The 23,253-nt window shown below is 38.4% G+C and overlaps 1 protein-coding gene across 3 annotated transcripts in view; it reads right to left on the reverse strand.

Annotated features, from left to right (window-relative positions):
* The window catches only part of GRIA3 (glutamate ionotropic receptor AMPA type subunit 3), a 460,874-nt gene that overhangs the window by 316,728 nt on the left and 120,893 nt on the right, over window positions 1-23,253 (reverse strand). For all 3 annotated transcript variants that reach the window (XM_007524278.2, XM_060182793.1, XM_007524279.2), the window contains exon 3: window positions 21,887-22,126. In XM_007524278.2, the coding sequence (XP_007524340.1) occupies window positions 21,887-22,126 (240 nt within the window). The remainder of the gene's footprint in view (window positions 1-21,886; window positions 22,127-23,253) is intronic.

A 23,253-nucleotide genomic window follows, 5' to 3' on the forward strand; every position in this document is an offset into this window, starting at 1 on the left:
AAGACTGTCAGTGAGGTTAGTGGATACCATATCTATTTATCTTTAAGATGAATCCCTTCTATGATCACCCACAAAATGATGGTCCTTTTTTGCTATCTTTTCATAGTACTCCCAGTGGGTAGTGCACACATCTGACAGATCCATCTAGACCTAAGCAGGGAATGGACCTGCAGGTGAAGGATGAGAAAGAACTTGGAACTTACTCCTTCTATTGTTTTTCCAATGGTCATAACAAACAAATATGTGGCCATAAACTGAACATTGCTCCACAATTTCAGGATTTAGTATACATAGCATAGAACCGAAAAGGCTTAAAATATGCTAGAAAACACACACCTTCCACTTTTTTTTTCCTCCAGGGTTGTCGCTGAGGCTTGGTGCCTACACTATGAATACACTGCTCCTGGAGGCCATTTTTTAAATTTTGTAGTTGTTATTGTTATTGTTGCTCTTATATAGGACAGAGAGAAATTGAGAGAGAAGGGGAAGACAGAGAGAGGGAGAGAAAGATAGACACCTGCAGACCTGCTTCACTACTTGTGAAGTAACCTCCCCACCCCCTGCAGGTGGGGATCCTGGGTTGGAACTAGGATCCTTAAGCCAGTCCTTTTGTTTCTTGCCATATACTCTTAACCTGGTGAACTACCGCCCTGCTCCACACCCTCCACTTTCTGTTAAGTTAATATAATATGAAAACATAAGTATATTCTCTAGAGAACCACTGGCTTTAAGATTTTCAAAAAAAGCTAGTATATTTAACTTAAATGACCTTCAGACGTTTCTACAAGCTTGTGAATGGAATAAATACCAATTTCTGTTTTATTATTCTCTGGAACATATGCATAGTTAAATCACAACAAATCCACTAGTCCATCTTTTCTAGTTGTTTCTTTCTCTTCAGCAATGTAACTAGTCTTAGAGATGGGCTAGACAGAAAGTTGACTGTGAAGTAAACAATGCAGGAAGCAAAGGAGGCCCACACTCCTATCCTTACCACCACTACTGTAATTCCAAAAGCAAAACCTCTTTGCTTTGACCTAAGCCTTTTTTGCACTTAGCTAAAATGTATGACTGTCTGAGTGAAACTGTGCATCAGCCTTTTATATCTTTTTCTGGAAACAGATTCTGATTCTGATAGAGAAGAACCAATATTAGCACACTGGAGAGAGGAGCAGGGTGGTCACAAAACAGAAGAAACTAGGTATGGAAACAAAGATCTTTATTCTAAGTGTCAGTAGTCACTTCCTTCCTGTGACGCTAGTTAATTAGTTCACTTAATGATGGCTGACACAGAATGCAAACTAGGCTCCAAGGATAGCTCTAAGTACCTTCTACAGCAGGTATCTGCACAACAATCTTCTGAGATAGGTTGAGGAATCCCACAGTATAGTGCCTGTGTCATTCCTCTTAGCCACAATATGACCCAGGATATACATTAGAGGAACCATAGCCCTCATTAGCATTTGAGGACTATTCCCATGTCATGTGATGACTTGCTGACTTGCTAATGATGCAAGGAATGAATGGAACTGGCTGGATCTTTTGCTGAGTGAATATATGAGGAACTGTGGAATAGTACATAAAATTCTCTGTGCTGGGCAAAGAATTACAAAAAGCGCTGTGAAGCTGTGGGCACAAATGGATGAGCCTGTCTTCTTGCATCTTACTCACTTTAAAATTTTTTTGTATTTATTTATTTATTCCCTTTTGTTGCCCTTGTTGTTTTATTATTGTAGTTATTATTGTTGTTTTTTTATGTCATCGTTGTTGGATAGGACAGAGAGAAATGGAGAGAGTAGGGGAAGACAGAGAGGAGGAGAGAAAGATAGACACCTGCAGACCTGCTTCACTGTCTGTGAAGCAACCCCTCTGTAAGTGGGGAGCCGGGGGCTTGAACCGGGTTCCTTAAGTTGGGCCCTTCTGCTCTGCGCCATGTGTGCTTAACCCACTGTGCCACTGGCGGACTCCCCGCATCTTACTCACTATCTACAGAGAAGTTCCTTTAGCTTTAGGCAATTGCCCAGTCATACTGCACATCTGATTTTAGCTGATGTCATTATGCCATTTCTCTTTATTCCTGCAAGATAAGGTGCTAAGTATATTACTGCCATTATATCGATAAAATGATTGAGACAGAGTAGAAAAGGCTTAATGAGATAAATCTGGTTTTCCTGTAGATTCTCAGAATCCCACATTTTAAGTGGAATTACCAATTATAAGACTCATCAACTCAGTTAAATATGAGAGCCTGAAACCTCAGCCTTAAGAAATTTAAAGACTTTATGAAATTGACATGCCTAAAATAAAAAATAAATAAAACACAACAAAAAAAGAACCCAAAACTTAAGCTGTGTAAAGATTCATGTAATTTTTTTTAATTATCAGCATTATTAGGCTTGCAGTGTGTATTGTCTTTCTTCCTGGTTTGTATGTGTCATTCGTTATGGATTCAGACAAAAAGTTTGATTTGGGGTTGGATTCAAGATCATATATATCCTTCACCAAATTCCTATTTCTCAACATGTCTGTGTTATATCCTACTACAATTAATCCTCCAGAAGTGTGGTTCTTCTTTTTGGAAGAGTTTATAATTAAATATACCATTAAAGATATCTTTTACTGGTGCCACCTCTCCATTATTCTCATACTTAGCCAAACCAAAGTAGGATAGATGGAGGAAGATCTATTATAAAAAGGTACTATTTTGTGCCCAGAAAAGTGCCTTTGGTTTATCTGCAACTGACTTGCTTCATTTAGTACAGATAACTGAGACCTGACTGCATCAATTCTCATGTCACTTTTCATCCTTGTCACATTGCCAATACAGACATTTTGAATTAATTTGCTTTGTTTATGTTTTCATGGGGATCTGTGGAAATTAATAGCTTGCTTCTCTTCTCTTTAAAGAATTCATGTGGATCTTTAAAAACCAGTGATGGATATGAAACAGTGTAGTATCTACACCTTTGTTTTTTAGAGTCCTCAAATGCTAAAGACCACATTGGCTGAGACTCAGGGAGCATCTAGTGCACTGTGGGTTTGTCTTTTGGCCAAAAAACCCAATGTAATATTTGTTCTGATTTCGTGCTAGTGCTATCAGGAAGGTAATATCTTTGCTAAGGAGACTGGGCAACAGAATAACTAAAAAAAAAAAACCAGATTTAGTCTATTATATAGGGGGCAGGTGAACACCTAATGTATACCTGTAGGGCACAATATATCTAAATTCCATCTACTTTCCCAGCTCCTCAAGGTCCCCAGAATGTTCCCATCTTATTTTTTTGTTAAGTTTCTGACATTCACCTATTTAATTATTCATATGACAAATACAAATAATCCAAGCACTATTATCCTCAGCTCTTAGCAGATTTCAGGCAGAGGTGAGTAAAAGGACAATACTGTCTTCAAAAAAAATTGACATAATAATGACATACACAGATCACAGGACCATAGTATGATCAGCACTATTTTAGAGGCATGTGCAAAGTACTATGAGAAAGTAGGAGCTACTAGACACGTAGGTTTAGGGAAGCAAATATTTGAATAGAATTTAAAGGGTATATCTTTTACCAGATAGACAGTACAGTGTGGGATGGAAGACAGTGAAGGGACTGAATGTTAGAAATTTGTAACAGTATGTTACAAATTTGCAACAGCATGGAAACAAATAAAGGTACAGTGCATGTGACATTCTGAATGTACCTTGTTCTATATGTTGAGAGTGTATAGCATTATGAGTAGGAGACAGAAAAAGTCAAAGCTAGGAAAATGATCAGAGTTAACTGAAATTATGAAGAACTTTCTGAGTCAAGCTAAGAAATTAGAATGTTCCTAAGAGTAATGGAGCACCACACTTATATGGTGTAGAAGGGGAATGAAATGAAGGAAGGATCACTGGAGGCAATGGTAGAGGAGGTGAAATCAAGGACATCAGTTAGGAGGATTGGGTAGAAGGTGATTATAGCCTGAACTGGTGTCAGTGATGGTGGGAATGTATTAGTGTGTCTTTGGTGATGAGATGTGAGGGATGGTAAAGGGGAAAGATTTAAGGATGAGGTTTCTGCTTTGATCAACTGGGAAGTGCCGTTCACTGATACTGGCAGTGGAAAAGAGGGTTTTCGTAGAAGATTATAAGTTCAGTATAATGACTTTGACATCCCAGTAGGATATCACAGCTTAGTTTTAGGTGGATATTACACATGTAGATTTAGGCTTATGGAGAGTCTTTTAAAAATATGTGAAACTGTAACTGTCTTGGCTAGTGAGACATTTTCAGTCTTCATAGCCATTGACTATATTAAAACAACAAACTTAATTTGTCTGTTGTACTAGAAATTCATACCATTTTTAATAGTAAACAGGCTGTCTTTATATCAATAAAAGTCTTGAGCTTGCAAAAAAGCAATGCTTTAAGAATTTGGAGGATTTTGAAAGAATCATGAGTGGAGTGGTGGACACTAGAAGCAAACTTGTTAAAAGTGTGTGGAAGTAGTCACTCATGTTGAGGCCTACTAGGAAGGGTTTTAGAATCTACTGGTACAGCCTAATAAAACAACTGGAAGGGAGTCAGGCGGTAGTGCAGTGGGTTAAGCGTGCATGGACTGGCATAAGGATCCCGGTTTGAGTCCCCAGTTCCCCCACCTGCAGGGGAGTTACATCACAGGTGGTGAAGCAGGTCTCTAGGTGTCTATCTTTCTCTCCCTCCCTGTCTTCCCCTCCTCTCTCCATTTCTCTCTGTCCTATCCAACAACAATGACAACAATAATAACTACAACAATAAAACAATTAGGGTAAAAAAAGGGAATAAATAAACAAACAACTGGACATTGTTTCCTTTCATCTTCTATAAGGAAGGATCCTGGAAAGATTAAAGGATAAGTGCTAAGGGGTGAACAGGAAGGAGCTGGGCCATAAAACAAAACTATTCTCTATCAACATTTGCCTATGAGAAGGCAAATATGGCCCCTTAAATCTATTGTGCAATTTGTGTCAATATCAATTTAGAGAAATATCCAAACATCTCCCTCCTTTAATAACTCACTATGGGTCTGCCACTCATGAATTCATCTAAGCCTTTATTTTTGGGGGGTTGAAGCTATTTATATTTTTAGTCTAATTTGCCACTTGGTGTAATGAGTTCCATATGTTGCCTTAATTTTCTACCTGCTGTGAGAAGTAGGACTTCCTTTATTTGTCCTAAATTCACCTCTGTGGGTTATTTGCTGGTAACTCATGGGCTCATGCATGAGTACATGTGTGCATGAGCATACACACTCACATGCATGCATACATGACATAACCACTGTTTAGGGAGAAGAAATAGTATCTTTGTATACTATTTTGTTTAGTATCAAACATGTTAAAATTCAAATGAAAGGAGGCTAAAGTAATGCAATTGAAAGTGAACACAGTGACAACTAATTACCTTCAAAGAGAAGAATGTAAATCCTTGACAAAACAGAAGTCTGTTACTACAAAAATTGGGTGGAAATAAATGAGAGGCTTGCTGTGGAATGTGTGCCTGGCCAGGCATTGCCTGCCTGTGGTGAAGTTGAAATACCCTCTAAAAGTTCACTGTGGTCCAGGAACATAACCTGTCAGCCTTCGTGCCTGACATGATCTTAATTAGGCTGTGTTCTACTGCCTAGAAAGCCTGCTGAGGCAGTTAGCGCCAGAGAATTAATCAGATTGTTTGTGGAGTCGACAAAGCAGGACAGCAGCCGACACTAGCAACTTATTGATTGGAAAGAATCCAAGGAAATGGGGAGTGATGTTGACTCTATTTGTGCTCTCTTTACCTCTAAAAGAAGACACTGTAGAGACTGTTTTGTGAGGTGGAGGGCTTGGTGGAGTGTGTTATGCTTCGTTGTACCCTCCACCCCCTTTGTGCCAATCACATTCTATATTCCTTGCTTCCATAAACTTTTCTGTGATGGTATCATGCCAAGCTATGTGTGTGACTGCAAGGAAGAGGTAGAGAGCACTGTTTATCTTGTTGCAAATTACACTTTTGCTACTGGATTAGTTGGAAAAATGGAATTTTGCCAGGATTTCCCTCCCTCCCTTTGTTTATTGCCTATTTCCAACAGCTCTGTAATTGCTTTTCATTTAGTAAAAGGAACATTGTTCCTTTTTTTGGTTTTTATTTTAATTGTGTTTCTTGCCTGAGCTCTGACATTGAGGAGTGTTGATGGGAATGCCATGTTCTTGCGGTTCTAGTTACCAGCCAGCTTGGCCTTAGCAATAAAGGCAAGGTCATTCCTAGGGGAAGCAGTTGGGTGGTGGCCACAGAAAAATGTATAGCTTCAGTCAGGCTGTTGGTACACCTGGTAGAGTGCACATGCTACTGTGAACAAGGACCTGGGTTCAAGCCCTTGTTCCTCACCTGCAGGGGAGGAGCTTCACAAGTGATGAAGTTATATCTGTCTCTCTCTCTCTCTCTCTATCACCTCCTTCCCTCTCAATTTCTCTCTGTCTCTACCAAAAATAAAAAAAAGACAGGAAAGGGGGCCAGGCGGTAATGCAGCAGGTTAAGCGCACGGACTGGTGTAAGGGTCTAGGTTCAAACTCCTGCTCCCCACTTGCAGAGTTGCTTCACAGACGGTGAAGCAGGTTTGCAGGTGTCTTTCTTTCCCCCCTCTGTCTTCCCCTCCTCTCTCCATTTCTCTCTGCCCTATCCAACAACGATGACATCAAAAACAACAATAACTACAACAATAAAACAAGGACAACAAAAGGGAATAAATACATATTTTTTAAAAAAGAAAAAAGGAGGAAATGTACAACTTATTTTTAAAAATTTTTTATAATTATTTATTTATTTTCCTTTTTGCTGCCTTTGTTGTTGTAGTTATTGTATTAAGCCAGTCCTTGCGCTTTGCGCCATGTGCGCTTAACCAGCTGCATTACAGCCCAACTCCCGAAATGTACAACTTCTTCAATGAAAACTTTCTTCCCTGTTGAGTCAAATTTTCCTATTGTGAACTCTTTATTATTTGTACTTCTACAGTAATTGAGATCTATACCATCTGTACCTTGTGTCTTATGTTTTTTTTTTTTTTTTAGTTTATGTGCATTAAACATATCTACTCTTTCTGATCTTAATGTAAGTTCTTTAAAACGAGAATGTCTACCTCTTGTTGACTATAGAGCATGCAACACCAATCTAAGCAGAGTGAGGAGTGGTGCTTTGACACCACTTGAGGAGTTTCTGCAACCACTGATACTGATCCTATTGTTATTTTCATTCAGATAATTTTTTTTGGGGGGGAGATGGAGGACTATAGATAACTATCAATAGGAGGACTATTGATAAACTATAGAATGTTTTGCAGCATTCCAGGATTATACCCATAGCTAAAAATATTTCCAGACATTGCCAAATATGTTCCCTGGGGTGGATCATCATTGAGGACCACTGTTGTATAGGGTTAATGAAGTAATAACAGGTAAACTTTATCTAGAATGTTACTGTACTTGGCTTGGTGCTAAAGACATTACTCGCATTCTTTTATCTAGCTTCTATAACAACACTCTTTTTCTATTCACTATTGTCTAAAGGGGTTCAAAGTGCCGAGTCTCAATCTCAGATGAAGGCCCTTCGTTAAGCAATATTTAGAAGAACCTTGTTAAGGACTTCTTTGACTCAGCCCTGAGTTGATAGAACACTCAAGCTAAATCTTGATGTAAGGGCCACATAGGCAATGAAAACTCTCATGGTCAGCTTAGTGAGAGTTAATTTCTAAAGGAGCTCTAGGAAAAGCAATGGAAGGTCAGATAAAAAGCAACCCTGCCAGCTGTCACCTCCTTTTTTTCAGACATGTGAATACCATTCCAAACATCTAATGCATGGTAGAGGTGTTAGAGGTCCATTTCTTTTGCTCACAGGATGTCATTCTAGCTCAGAAAGCAGGATTTCTATTGAGTCCTCTGAAGTGTCATTGCGATCCTAACTCTAGAGCAGCTGTCATGCAAGCAATGCAATTGGTCACAAGAAGGACAGGGCAAGAAAAGGTAGGTAAACCAGTGCAAATATGTTCTTTTATGGGGGGAGGGAAACTCCTCATAGCATATCTCCTGACAATATCACAGTCTCTGAATATGAAGGACAGCTCAAGAGAGGACATTTGACATTTTCACTTAATATGGCACTGGAGAGGAACATATCTATGGCTGTGAAATCACACACAAAGGAGTTAATGATACATTAAAATTAATTTTGTCATTTGATAAAGAAGTATTTTACTTATGGAAAATACCTTTAGAGGAATACTGCCTTTCTGAGCCTGATCTGGAAATATTACAATAAACAGGATCTAATCACAGTGAAGCCTTTTTTCAGCTTTGCATGACAGCTGTAAAATATGACAGTATTTATTAATAGTTGCTGCAGTCTAATCTGCAGCGTTGGGTGGCGAGCTATAGCAAAATATGTTAAACTACCAAAAGAACAATATCCACAGTTGTAATATTCAGCTTTTGAAAGGAAAGTTTAATGTCTTGAATTTTTTCCCCTTACTGATGGTGCAACCCCAGGAACATACTACTAAGCTAATAGCTTTTGTAGAGAGGAATGGTTTAAATGTTAATCTATTTCAAGAGATGACAACAAATTACTCGACCTTTCTCTTTTTATGCCCCAAAGCAGTCAAGGATGTGAAAATCAGCATATTAAAAATATGATAGGTTCGGTATTTTCATTTTCAATGTAATTCTCATTACAGACATATATACAGTCTTTTATTCACAATCCAGTCCAAACAGTCATTCACTATTACTATTGTGCAGGCTCTCAAGATACTCTCATAGTTGAAGACTCATCACAATAGATTAGGCAGGCTGCAGAAACTACCAAAAGTCTTAGGTACTGTCAACTCTGATTATTGCTGCTCAAACAGGGGAATTTAGTATCTGCCTCTCACAGGATAATGTGCTCTCTGGACATTCCTAATTTATTCGGATTTAAAAAGTAGCTTGAATTTCAATAAGAACTCTCTTGGCTTTGCTTTTCTCAGAAGGCAAGTGGACATGACTAGAATTGCAGCCATCTGTTACCTTCCTTCATCTTCTTAATGAGCTCTTAAGTTAGAAGAGAAAAAAGAAAAAAAAAAAAAGAAATCTATGTGAGTTGGTCCTTTTGTTTTTAAATCAAACTATACACTACTTTCTATAAAGTTCCGACCAAATAACTATTGTAGAAAATATCATTGGGTGGGGAGGTGGGCGGCCGGTAGCATAGCGAGTTAAGCGCACATGGCGCAAAGAGCAAAGACTGGCGCAAAATGCAAGGACCTGTGTAAGGATCCCGGTTTGAACCCCCAGCTCCCCACCTGCAGGGGGTCGCTTCACAAGCAGTGTAGCAAGTCTGCAGGTGCCTTTTTCTCCTCCTCTCTGTCTTCCCCATCTCTCTAGATTTCTCTCTGTCCTGGCTAACAAAACAACATCTATAACAACAATAACAATAACAACCACAACAAGGGCAACAGAAATGGGAAAAATAGCCTCCAGGAGCAGTGGATTCATAGTGATGGCACCAAGTCTCAGTGATAACCCTGGAGGAAAAAAAAAAAAAAGAAAGAAAAAGAAAATATCACTGGTGTCTCTTGCTTTTGTCCAATCATTGGAATGTAACCCCAAAGTTATGAGGATCCACAGGCCCAGACCTTTCTGTAGTTGAAAACACTATAGACCCTAGAGAGTAATCTAAGCATCCCCTGAATCTCTAAATTGGGTTCTCCCTATAGCATTTCATGAATGTTTATCATGGACATACTGACTTGTCTGACTGTGCTTAATGCATCTTCTGATCATCTGTCCCTTAACCTGAGTTTCTTACCAACTATTTACTTGCAAATCTGGAATGCTGTGACCATAAGATCTTGTGTTCATGAGTAGATGCCAGGCTACAAGATGGAACTTGAGCAGCTGGTGAGGTGACTGTGGTGAAGTGCAGGACATGTGCAGAGGTGAGAGTTCACAAGTACCACATATGTCACAGCAATACTCCAATTCTCTATTTCTTTCTCAAGAAATAAATCTGTTTTGAAAAGTCTCTTTATTTTACCAGAACACTGCTCAGCTCTGGTTTCTGGTGTTATAAGGTATTGATTCTGGGGCTTTGGAGCCTCAGGCATGAAACTCTTTTTGCAGAACCATTTTTCTATGGAACATATATTCATTGGAGTATTACTCTACAATTTAAAAAAAATGATGATGTTGTGTCCTTTGGGACAAAACAGATGGGACTGGAAGTGATTATGCTCAGTGAATTAAGTAAGGAAGTGAAGGACAACTATTGTATGATTTCACTCATATGTGGAATATAGAGAATTGCAACACATGAATGTACAAAATAAATAAATGAATAAAGTGACCAAATTGTCTCTAGGACTCTGAGAACTATAGTGATTACCATTGAGAGAGTTGGGGGGGGGGTGCTCACAGAACTTTAATAGTGGGTACAGTGTGGGACTATGCCTTTGTAAACTTATAATATTATAAAACACTACTAAATAACTAATAAAATATAAAATAATGAAAAGAAGGAGGTTGGTCACTAAAGTGAAGTCACATCAACATAACAAGGATAGGGAGGATCTAGATGTTAATTCCCTAGAAAATGGCTGAAGTAGAAGAGGAGAGGTAATCACAGTTTCTAACTGTTAAAAGAGTGGATGACAGAGACTAGCAAATGTAGACTGTGGAATGTGGCAGACCTGGGTTGAAATTACCATTTCATTACTTTAGCACACTAAACTGTGTGAGCCTAGAAACCATTATTTAACTTTTTAATTTAAATTTTATTTTATCTGGATTTATTCTTTTCCTATTTTTTCTTCATGATTTAATAGTGACTTACCAGATTAGTTTCACAATATTCCCACCACCAAAGATATGTGCCTCCACCCCCAACAATGATAACCACCATAGATCTCCCCAGGTCTTAGAAATTGACATTTTTTTTAGTTCATGTGTTTGACTCTATATTCCACAGATGAGTTAACCCTTCCAGTAGCTGTGCTTCACTTCCCTACTTACTTCACGAAACATAAGCATCTCCAGTTCCATCTATTTTGTCTTGAAGGACACAATACTGTCTTTTTAAAATGACGAGTAGTATTTCACTATCTGTTTTATAACTTCTTTATTCAGTCAACTGTTGATAAACATTTAGGTTGTATACATATTTTGTTTATTATGAATAATGCAGCTATCAACATAGGAGTGCATATGTCTCTTCAAATGAGTGTTTTCATGTCTTCTGGATAAATGTTCCAAGAGTAGTATTTCATTTAATACTTTTATACTTTCTTATTTATCAGTTGTAAAGATGTGGTGATGCCATGAAGACAAAGTGTGATTGTCCATAAATTTTGTGCCTAGTGTACAATAATGCTTAATAAATTAAAGTATTGGGATTTTTGTTGGTTTGTATGACTGACATCTTGAAATGTGGTATGTGCATGTGTTTGTGTAGAGAGAGAAAGAGAATAGAAGAAGGGAGAGATACATAAGCAAAAATAGAGACGCAGAGAGAATGGGCAGAAAGGTTCTGTGATTTATCTGGGTAATTAGAGCTCACTAGAAGGGAAGAAGGTTGTATAAGAAGGCAATTGACAGCATGTGAGTTATTGAAGTTCTGCTTGTCACTTAGTGGAATTCAAATCCAGTCAGACTAAAAACATTCACAGTCCTATGAGGAAGGACTTTTTTCCTTGTCTTCGTGTAATGTCTTGACTTCTTGATCCCTTTAGGGATCAACAGTTCCCCCATTTTCCTAGCAATGTGGTAGTATTTTAGTATTTACACAAGATGCCTCCTCTACTAAATGCAAACATCATCACTAGATGTTGGAACAGTTGGGTTATAATTTATTTTTCCAGGGAGCTGGGCTGTAGCACAGTGGGTTAAGAGCATGTGGCATGAAGCGCATGGACCGCATAATGATCCCAGTTCAAGCCCCTGGCTCCCCACCTTCAGGGGAATCGCTTCACAGGCAATGAAGCAGGTCTGCAGGTATTTATCTTTCTCTTGCCCTCTTTGTCTTCCCCTCCTCTCTCCATTTCTTTCTGTCCTGTCTAACAACGACGACATCAATAACAACAACAGTGAAAACTACAACAACAGTAAAAAACAAGGGCAAGAAAAGGGAAAATAAATAAATAAATAAATTTATTTTTCCAGATTCCTGAGAGAAATGTTGTTTCAGCCACAGGACTGTCAACTCTTTCAAGGCAGAATGCAATTTTCCTTCTCTTAAATACTGTCAAATGCCTAGTACCAGTTAGCTCCTGAAATACACAACAATTGCCTGTTGACTAATGGACTATTTGTTGCTGTTACCGATGTTTCAACTACAACCATCAATAGAAAGGTCTGTTATAAGGTGGTTGACTTCCAGCGAGTTACTTGGGAACTGAGTAGGGAGTTTGAAGTTGAGAATGGGAAACAGCAGGATTTTATTGAACACCAGCAAGAAGGTAGGGACTAGTTGCCTCAAAGGGCACTTAGAACTATTATCTCATTATCTAAGCTGAGAGCCACAGTCTGGGCCAGATTCTTTAATCTCTGTGGGCTGTGCCCATTAAAGACAAGGAGAGTTGTCAGGTGCATGACAGCCTGACTGCAGTTTTCAAGTATGTCATTGTACTTGGGGAAATGTTAGCATACCAGACAACTAGGTCACTTGCACCCACAAGATAGATCCAACAGAAAACTAAAAGAGGTGGCTATTTTCCTGACTTGTTTGGGGGGCTTCCTCTATGGGAAAAATCTGTGGACAAGGGACCTCATAAACTGAATTTGTAACATCAGGTTTCCCAGAATTAGAACAACACTTTGTATTATAGTTGTGTTCCTCAGAACCTCCTTCTCACCTGCATAATTTCTTCTCTAGGTGCACTAATATATCAAGCTGTTAATAGCCACAGATAAATTAGTATGAATAAATTGGTGTGTTGAGAGGTGTAGCACCCAAAATAAGGCATATGTACATGTATCCATAAGTTAGGGGAAAATATATACCTTAAAGCAAAAGTGCACAATAGCTTGCAATGAGTCAATAATTGCAGCAAGCAAACAGAAAGACCTTAAAAGACACCATAAAGTACCTAATGAAATAGTCTCTCCTTAGACCTAGATGTCCTCCTCACCTCCTATTGCACGTCCTTCAATCACTACAAAGCTAAGCTTGTCAGACAAAGTAAGGACTACTAAAGTTGAATAGGGGCAAGAAACTGGCATATTTTAATGATGACTATTTAGTCACCACCAGGCCACCCCATCACCTGGGACCCTAGTGAGGGAGTCCTGGGATTCCCACACAGACATGATGGTCCTAGACCTCTAACAGATCCCTCTTACCATTGACACTGGTCATCTCCATCAGGAACAACATAATGTACCCCCTTTCTGGGCCCCTATAGGAACTTGCCCTCTATGTGGATCAACAAGGGTGGAAAATGTTCCATTCTCCTAAGGTAAGTTGCATAATATACTCTACCATCACCCGATGATGATGAGTCCTGAAATTAGTGCAGTCTGGAATGTTCCTAGCCTTAACCACAGAATGCCAGCTCAGACCTACAGAGATGCAGAGGTTACATAGGCTCCTGTACTGACTATGGGCCCCAGATCAAATTGATGGTGCTTACAGTTAATAATATTTATATATTTCTCCTATATTTGGGAGCTACTCTCTTCCCTGATTCAGATTTCTAGTCCTTTTTCCAACTATGTTACCATCTTTCCAGACAATAACTTAGGTCACCTGCATGTTAGATGTCAAGCTCAGGCAAAAGCTTGTTAAGTCATAGGCCCCTTGGCATATACCTAAAATAGACCTACTATTTTTTTTTCCAAAATGGAGACCCCAAATCTTTATCTGCACTATTCTTGCCTTTAGGTTCATGATTAGCCAACAATTTTTTCTCCTTTATATATCTTAACTCTTTTTCAGCCACATGCTACCATGATGCCAATCTGACTTCTCTGAGCAGTCGACCCCAACAATGTGTCCTGAAGTCCCACCTCTCCAAATTCCTTGCCTCACTAGGGAAAAAGAGAGACAGGCTGGGGGTATGGATTGACCTGTCAACACACATGTTCAGTATGGGAAGAAATTACAGAAGCCATACCTTCTATTTTCTGTACCCCATAATGATCCTGGGTCCATACTCCCAGAGGGTTAAAGAATAGGAAAGCTATCAATAGAGGGATTGGATATGGAGTTCTGGTGGTGGGAATTGTGTGGAATTGTACCCTCTTATTCTATGGTCTTGTCAATACTTCCATTTTATAAATAAAAATAAGTAAATAAAATTATAGTGGTGCAAAAAAAAATAAGCTGGTGTGTTGAACTGTTGTCACTGACAGAGAAAGACTATTTTTTTGTATTTATTTATTTTTCCTTTTGTTGCCCTTGTTGTTTCATTGTTGTAGTTATTGATATTATTGTAGTTGGATAGGACAGAGAGAAATGGAGAGAGGAGAGGAAGACAGAGAGGGGCAGAGAATGATAGATACCTGCAGACCTGCTTCAACACTTATGAAGCAACTCCCCTGCAGGTGGGGAGCCGGAGGGCACAAACCAAGATCCTTAGCACCAATCCTTGCACTTCATGCTACATGTGCTTAACCCACTGCGCTACAGCCTGACTCCCCAGAGAAAGACTATTAAACAGTAAAAATGAGATATAGGACAGTGAAGTTTGAGGAGAGATTAGGCACAAAAGGTTTTGATCTTAATCTGTATTTTTATCTTAATCTATAAAGGGCAGTTAGAAATAAGTGACAGGAGGAGTCCTGGATAAATAAAAAATATATAGGTGTCAATCATTGGTAACTTCCATTTGTAATTTCATCATACGCCATCTTGTGGACCTTCCCAGGACCTATCCTTCACCATAAAGTAGCAATAGTAGGGAATGCCCCAATCTCTGAAGGGTGGCTGGGTCATTCTGCCCTGCCACTCAAGGAATACTGGTCCTGAAATGAGTGCAGCCTGGAATTTTCCCAGCTGTGACCATGAACAGTGAGCTCAGAGGAATAGGAATTTAGAGGTTACACAAGCTCCTTTGCTAAATATAAATATGTATGGGCTCTGGGTTAGGTGGATGGGGTGAACAGCAAATTTTATTCATAGATTATTTTTTCAAACTGGCAGCTACTTTCTGCCCTAATCCAACTTTCTAGTCCTTTTTTCTACTTTGACACCATCTTCTCAGATAATAAGTTTGTCCAACTCCATGTTAGCTATCAAACTCAAGCAAAAAACTATGATAGTTGTGGGAATCTAGGAACATGCCTAAAATGGACTTCCTAGCTTCTTTCCACCCTAAGACTTCTATTTTCATGTGTTATGTTCCTATTTTTTGTTCCTGTTTATTAATCATTTTGTCCCACTTTATATCTTGCCACCTTTCACCCACCAAGTTGCAGACACTACCATAATTCCATCCTGACTTCCCTGGGCAGATGGCCTCACCAATATATTCTGGAACCTCACCTCTCCAGATCCCTACCCTATAATAAAGATAGAAACAGACTGGGGGGTGGGGTGGTAATTGATCAACCTACCAACACCCATGTTCAGCAGAAAAGCAATTACAGAAGCAAAACCTCACACCTTCTGCACCCCCAAAATAATTTTGATCCATATTCCCAGTAGGGAAGAAATGATAGGGGAAAGATGAACATAGAGCTCTGAATTCCAACTATATCAGACCTGGAGAAAGAAGAGGAAAAAGTGAGGGACACTTGGATGTGTGACTTAGAAAGAAAGAGAGTATGGGAGTATAAAAATGGGCAAATATATACAAATATAAACAGATATAAACAGATACAAATATAAACAGATAGTTGTGGATATAACAGTTAACCCATATCTATACCATAAGAGAATTGCTGTAGCTTGCAGTGGAGGGATTGGGAGTCTAGAACTTTAGTGGTGGAAACACTACTCTTGTACTGTTATTTTCTAATTTTTAAATCAATAGTAAATCACTAATAAAGAAAGAGGTATCAATAAGGAGGAAATGGAATAGAAGGTGCAGATATCACACTTAGTATCTTTGTTTTTCTTTTAAAAAACTTATGTATATGACACCATGAATATACTTTTCAACTGAGTATTTTTGAACCAATGTGGTATTTTAACAATTCAGCAAATAGATAATCTTCAAGTAAATCAAACTGTTTTCTGCAGACAGAAAACAATGTGAAGCCAACAAAGGCCTTGTAGTCCACTCAGTACTTCATAATATCAGAAATATTATTGCTTTGTTAATGTTAATCTTTAAATGACTTTGAATATTTAACTCATTTCTCAACACCTCACTGAGCCCCATCCTTAGTCAGTGGATTCACATCATGTATATATTTATCCTATTTGAGTATAATTATAGGTGCTCCCTTATGTCTTTGTTTTATGTACTTTATAAGTATTCTAAAATTATATTTTACAGTGTAATTTCTCTTCATAATTTTATTATGAAAGCTATGAAAATATAGAATAGATACTTTATTCATTATTTGCCATGTTTTGATTTTATTTATAAATTTAGTTTTCTTTTTCTTTTCATACATTCTCTCTCCTTTCTTCCCTTCCTTTCCTTGATTGCCTGCCCTTTGCCCTCTCCCTTTCTTTTTCTCTTTACTTTCATCCCCTTGACCTTTTGTGTCCTTCCTGTCTCTCTTTTTCCATTTGTTCTTCCTCCTCATTCCTTCCTCCCCCCTTACCCTTCTTTCTGTCCAACATTTTAAAAATAAATTATAAGTGATGAATGAATAATAGAGTTTGAAAAGCACTAAATATATACCTAGAACTATGCTATTTACTAGGGCATGTATAAAATATAGATATAAGGGGTAACCGGATGTTTATTATCATTCTGGAGACAAAGGGTGAAGGAAGTATACAGCAGACTCAGTGCAATAGAAAATCAATTATGTTGGGTGCCAAATGAATAATTTGAACAAACAGGTTCTGTGGACATCCACAAGTGGCCAAAATTTCTGTTAACCAAAATTGATTATCCTCCTGCCCAGTCAGCACAATCTCCCAAGCAAAAAGCTAAGGTCTCATCCAGGAATTCTTCCTTTACTTAACACCCCACAACCTATCCCCATGTTTTGTGGACTCTATGTCCAAAATGTATTTTAGCTCCCTCTAGTAGTATCCATTTCCAGCCTAGTGGAAGATGCCATCATTTCCAACCTAGATTATAATGATGACCTTTCAACTGGTTTCCTTTCTCTTACACCATGCTACAGTATCCAATACTCTAGGGAAACTTAGGTCATATGACTTCCATGCTCAGAATCCACCAATGATAACCTACTAAAATTTTCAGAAGAAAATTTATACTCCTATCTACTCATATTCCCTGGCTATGATCTGTGCAGGGGTGAAGCATTTTTTTCTTGTAAACAGACATTTGGATATTCATAACATAATTCATAAGCCATATTAAATTATCAACTTAAAAATGAGCACTTAAGGGGCTGGGTGGTGGCAAACCTGGTTGAGCACACATGTTATAATGCACAGGGACCCAGGTTAGAGCCTCCAGACTCCACCTGTAGAGAGAAAGCTTTGCAAGTGGTGAAGCAGTGCTGCAAGTGTCTCTTTTCCTCTCTGTCTTCTCTTTATCTCTTGATTTCTGTCTCTATCCAATATGTAAATAAAGATAATAAAAAAATAAAAGTAAATTAGCACTTAATCTTGCTATGTAAAAGACTCCTAGACTTATGGAATGTCAAGTCCTTCCTGTGGTTCCCTTGGCATGGCTAGATCATATTAATTCTTGGACCCCTGCCATATGGAGTTACTCTAAATATCCTCACTACGCTTTATCCACATTTATCTTCTTTCAGTTCCTTAAGCACACTATACTCTTTCCAGCCACTGAATCCTTGCACTTGCTATTTCCACTGCTTAAAATTCTTTTCCTCAGTTCTTAACATTGGTTATTTCCAAATGTTCATTTAACTCTATGATTACATACCCATTCTTAATGAGGTTGTTACTGGGAATCTTTTGTAATTTAGACCTTACTTATTAGTATCTAGCTCTTTGGTTTCTTTTTAGTACCGCATTTGAATGTTTAGTTTGGTGGTCCGGGAGGTGGCACAGTGGCTAAGGCACTAGACTCTCAAGCATGAGGTCCTGAGTTCAATTCCCGGCAGTACATGTACCACAGTGATGTCTAGTTCTTTCTTTCACTCTCCTATCTTTCTCATTAATAAATAAATAAATTTAAAAAATATTTAGTTCATTGGTTCTTCCATTTCTCTTATAAGAACATAAGCTTTATAAAATAGGGCCATTTTTTTTGTTTCTATTGAGTAAATAAATAAATGCATTCATTATGAGTCAGAGTAGTCAGAGAAAGCTACCTTAGCGAGGCACAATTTGAGGTGGATTTTGATAAATTTGGAAAGATAGGAAGGTTTTATAATCAAGATGGAGATAATTCTAGGTAAAAGTAGACATGAAGTAAGTCATAAAGGCAAACAATGCTGACACATTTGGGAACAATGGAGTATGGGAGCTGCATGCTGTTGAAGGTTCTTCTTAAGGACAACAGGTTTGTTGGTTGAAGTATAATTATGCTAAGTCTTGAAGAATAAATTCCTTTTTTTTTCTCATTGTGAGCAATAGAAAGCCAGTGAAAACTTGGAATAGGGTCATGATGACGTATGCTCAGCAGACTTTCCAAGGAAGAAATTTGTGCAAAAGTTTATGCAAGTATCAATATTTCTTAGGCAGAACAGATTAGTCTAGCCTGCTAAATGGCTACAGAGGAAAAATATGAATACACATATGTCAGAAAGATTTCTCTCTGCTCCAAAACCACAGAATTGTCCAAACTATTTAGTGTGATGATTTGAGATAAGCTTCAAGGATGAGAAACAGATATAGATAGATTTTGCTTCCTTTCATCTAAGGCGGAGTTAATGAGCAAAGAAGGGTCATGGGAGATGAGAGGATACATTAACTGTATTCCATGCTCTAGATTAAATGAGAGGTTGTTATATGAGTAGAATTCATATCTAGTATTTTAAAGTTCTAAGAGATAATATGCTTGATACACAACCCTCAGTTCTGAAAATTGAGTTCCTAAGCACTAGATTACACTGTAATATAGTTCTTGGAAACAGATTAATTCATTCTCAGTGTTTAAAAGAAAGAAAATGTACTGAAAGTTAACAAATTGGAAATTAGAATGTTCAAACTACTTCAGTGCCCTAGTCAGGCTCTCTAATTCCCAGCCTCCCCATTTTTAATTCTCCTTTTCATGCTTCCCCTCTTTTCTCCAAAGTCCATCTTCCTCTCCTTTTGCAATTCATAATTTAGATGTCATTCAAAGCCTAGGTCTTAGGTTGACAAAATAGCTCATTTGGATAGTGTGCTGCTTTGCTAAGTGTACAACTCAGGGTTGAGCCTTGCCTTCCCTGCATTGAAGGAAGCTTCAGTGCTGTGGTCTCTCTCTCTCTCTCCTCTCTCTCTTCTCTCTCTCTCTCTCCTCTCTTTCTCCTCTCTCTCCCTCTCCTCTCTCTCTCTCTTTCTCTCCAGAACAAAGGCTATTTCCCCTAGCCAGTCTTCTTTGCAATCTCTACTTCTCTAGAGGCACCCTATCTAAAGATTTAGCTTATTTGTTGGTTCTTCTAGCCTTCTTATAAGAATTAAAGTTGTATAACAGTTGAGCCATGTTTATTTTGTTTTTACTGAATTAATCAATTAACTCTTTGTGAGTCACTGTAGTCAGACAAGGTTACCTTGGATCGGTACAGTTTGAGGTGGATTTTGATAAGTGTAGAAAGATAGGCAGGCTTCTGGAGTCGGACAGTAGTGCAACACGTTAAGCGCACATGATGCCAAGCGCAAGGATTGGCTTAAGGATCCTGGTTTGAAACCCTGGCTCTCCACCTGCAGGGGAGTCCCTTCACAGGCGGTGAAGCAGGTCTACAGGTGTCTATCTATCTCTCCTCCTCTCTGTCTTTCCCTCCTCTCTCCATTTCTCTCTGTCCTATCCAAGGACGACATCTGCAACAACAACAATAACTATAACAACAATAAAAAACAGCAAGGACAACAAAAGGGGAAGTAAATATAAAATATTTAGAAAAAAAGAAAGAAAGATAGGCAGACTTCATTCATGAATTTTTTAATTCTGGCAATAGAATCTGCACTCAATTTGATGATATTCCATGCTATTCATGAATTGTTTTATGACTGTCTTCATCTGTCCTCCCCCAGTGGAATTGTAATCAATAAGTATTACAAGATTTGAACACACCATTGGGGATTGATAACAGCTTGTCACATTAGATTGAGTACTTCATTAATTAACTGATAATATTAAAATTAGGGTCAGTAGCAAGATACAAAGTGTCCTATGTCTGATATAATGTCTAGGAAAATAATAAAATATTAAGGAAGAACACACATTAAATGAGATCAAGGCTAAGAGAGTTTCAGTGAGTGGGCTAAGCATAGAGAACTAGTTAGTTGGTGGAAAAGCTTGAATTAGGACATTAGAACTATGATCTCCTGTTTCAGGTTCATGAACTTTGATATTTGGAAGATAAATTTTTAGGCAAATATAAGCCTCTGAATGGACTCCATAATACATAACTATGAGAAAGAAGTGAAGAGTACTCTGGATTGCTAAGAATAAAGTGACCCTTCAGGTTAACTTACCTAGAAGAACCTCCTCTCTACATACCCCTTAGGTATATATGTCCTACTTTTGTTCCTTCCTTCTTTGAAAAAAATTCAAGTCAGAGAAAATATTTCCAATTGATAGCCAGGGTTATGGGTAAACAAATGATAAAATAACGCTGCCTTTGGATTCTCATGGCTACAGGATCTTTTGGTTTTATTGAGGAATCTGCTTAACTAAACAATGGTACTATGTGTTAGTTAAAGTTGTGTATGCCTGACTGTAACTACTAAAGATAATATTCTTCATTTCTGAATCTGTCTCAGTAAAATGTGTCCTTCATAGATTATCTTGCTGTTCAAAAAGCAAGCAAACAAACAAACAAATACCCATCCTCCAGTCCAGTATACCCAGTTTGTCGAACATTATTTCTGTCAGCTAGACATTCAGGCCTAAGCCCTAAAGGTCTAATATGACCTGGTGGAACAAGCCCTGGAAACAAGAGATACTGACATCAGACCCAGCTCTATGATTAAACTTAAGTATGAAACAGCAAATTTCCACACTGAGCTTCAGTTTTCTCATCTATGAAATGGCAATTACTATAGCCTCTGAGAAGGTCAGACTTCCTAGGGGCCAGGTATTGGTGCACCTGGGTGAGTGTAAGGACCCAGTTCAAGCCCTCCCTGTTCTCACCCGAAGGAGGGAAGCTTCAGGATAGGTTAAAGTAATTCTTCAGATCTCTCTCGCTCTCTCTCTCTCTCTTCCACCTTCTACATTTCCCTTTTCTTTTGGTTTTGCTGTGCTTCTATCCAATAAATAAATAAGCTTTTTTCTTTAAAAAGATTAGACTTCTCAAACTTGCCAGCACAGGCTGCTATTTCATACTAAGGTCCTTTAACTTTGTGCATTTTAAACCACATTAATTATATTTAGGGGAAAGGTTTTAGTTCAGTAGCAGTGACTCAAGCAGGAGGGTTTTATTAAACCTCTTTTCAGGGTCAGGGGTGAGAGGACAAATGTAGTTTGAAACATTACAATATAATATTGCCATTGTTTCAATATTTCATCTTTAATCTTCAATTCTTTTTGAATATAAAATACAGGGTTTTTGAAACCATTCTATTTTCTATTTATCAGAAAGGGGAACATAAATTGAAATGGGTTAAATAGCACTGTTACATGGATATTCAAAGAGGAGAACAGATGCCTCTTCTTACCTCTTTCTGTGTCGTAGAGGTACACAAACTTCTCCCACTTGTAGTGACCCAGAAGACTCAGAATAGCCCCCTTCAAGGCTGGGCGCATCTGGATGACAAACTGCACATCTGCATCAGTGGGGAAGCTGGGAGTGACAAAGGATGTGTGCAGGGCCCCGCAGAAGGAAGTCAAAGTGTTCATTGACATCTGATCATAGAATCCAAAGATAGCATATACTCCTCTTGAGAACTGGGAGCAGACTGCAAGGAGAAAATGAGAGAAAGATTCAATAGCTTCAGTGGACTCTTACTGCAGCTCATAGGGTTAGAGAGAAATACAGTATAGAAAATGTACAAAGAGGCTGCCAAAGTCAGCAAAAACAAACAAACACACACACAAACAAAAAAACCAGCCAAAGGTGGGCAGAGCATAAAAAAAGAATATTCAACAAGGAAGAGATCCAAAAAGCCAATGGATATATTTAAAAAATGCTCAATGTCTCTGGTTATCAGAGAAATGCAAATAAAGACAACAGTGAGACACCACTTCACTTCTGTGAGAATGTCATATATCAGAAAGAACAGTAACAACAAATGCTGGCAAGATTGCAGAGGTAAAGGAAGCCCTTTACACTGCTGGTGAGAATGTAAATTGGTTCAACCCCTGTGGAAAGCAGTCTGGAGAACACTCAGAAGGCTAGAAGTGGGCCTACCCTATGACCCTGCAATTCTTCTTCTAGGTATATATCCTAAGTAATCAAACACACCCATCCAAAGAGATCTGCACATACTTATGTTCATAACAGCACACTTTGTAATAGCCCAAATTTGGAAGCAAATTTGGTGTCAAACAACATATGAGTGGCTAAGAAAGCTGTGTTGTATAACCTTAATAGAATACTACTCAGCTATTAAGAATGATGAAGTCACCTTCTTTACCTCATCTTGGATGGAGTTTGAAGAAATTATGCTAAGTGAGATAGGCCAGAAAGGGGATGAATATGGAATGATCTCACACATAGGCAAAACTTATGAAACAAGAACATAAAGGAGAAATAAAGTAAAACTTGAACTGGATTTGCTGTATTCCACCAAAGCAAAGAACTTGGGGGGAAAGAGGCCAAGGAGAGGGGTGGTGTGGGTGTCTTTCAGATCCTGGTACACAATGATGAAACTAAATTGGGGGGCAAGAGTGGTTTGCAAACATATATCTTGGTGAGATGGGAATTGCATCCATGTGCCAACTACTATACTATAAAAAATTAACCCCCTCCCACCAAAGAAATAGAACGAGAGAGACAGGGGAGGGAGGAGAGAGGGGGGGGGGGAAAGGAGAAAGGAGAAAAAGAAATGCTATGTATAATTAGTCTTTGGCTGTAAATTATACA

The sequence above is a fragment of the Erinaceus europaeus genome, chromosome X (assembly GCF_950295315.1).
Source record: "Erinaceus europaeus chromosome X, mEriEur2.1, whole genome shotgun sequence".
In the NCBI taxonomy this organism is placed as follows: domain Eukaryota; kingdom Metazoa; phylum Chordata; class Mammalia; order Eulipotyphla; family Erinaceidae; genus Erinaceus; species Erinaceus europaeus.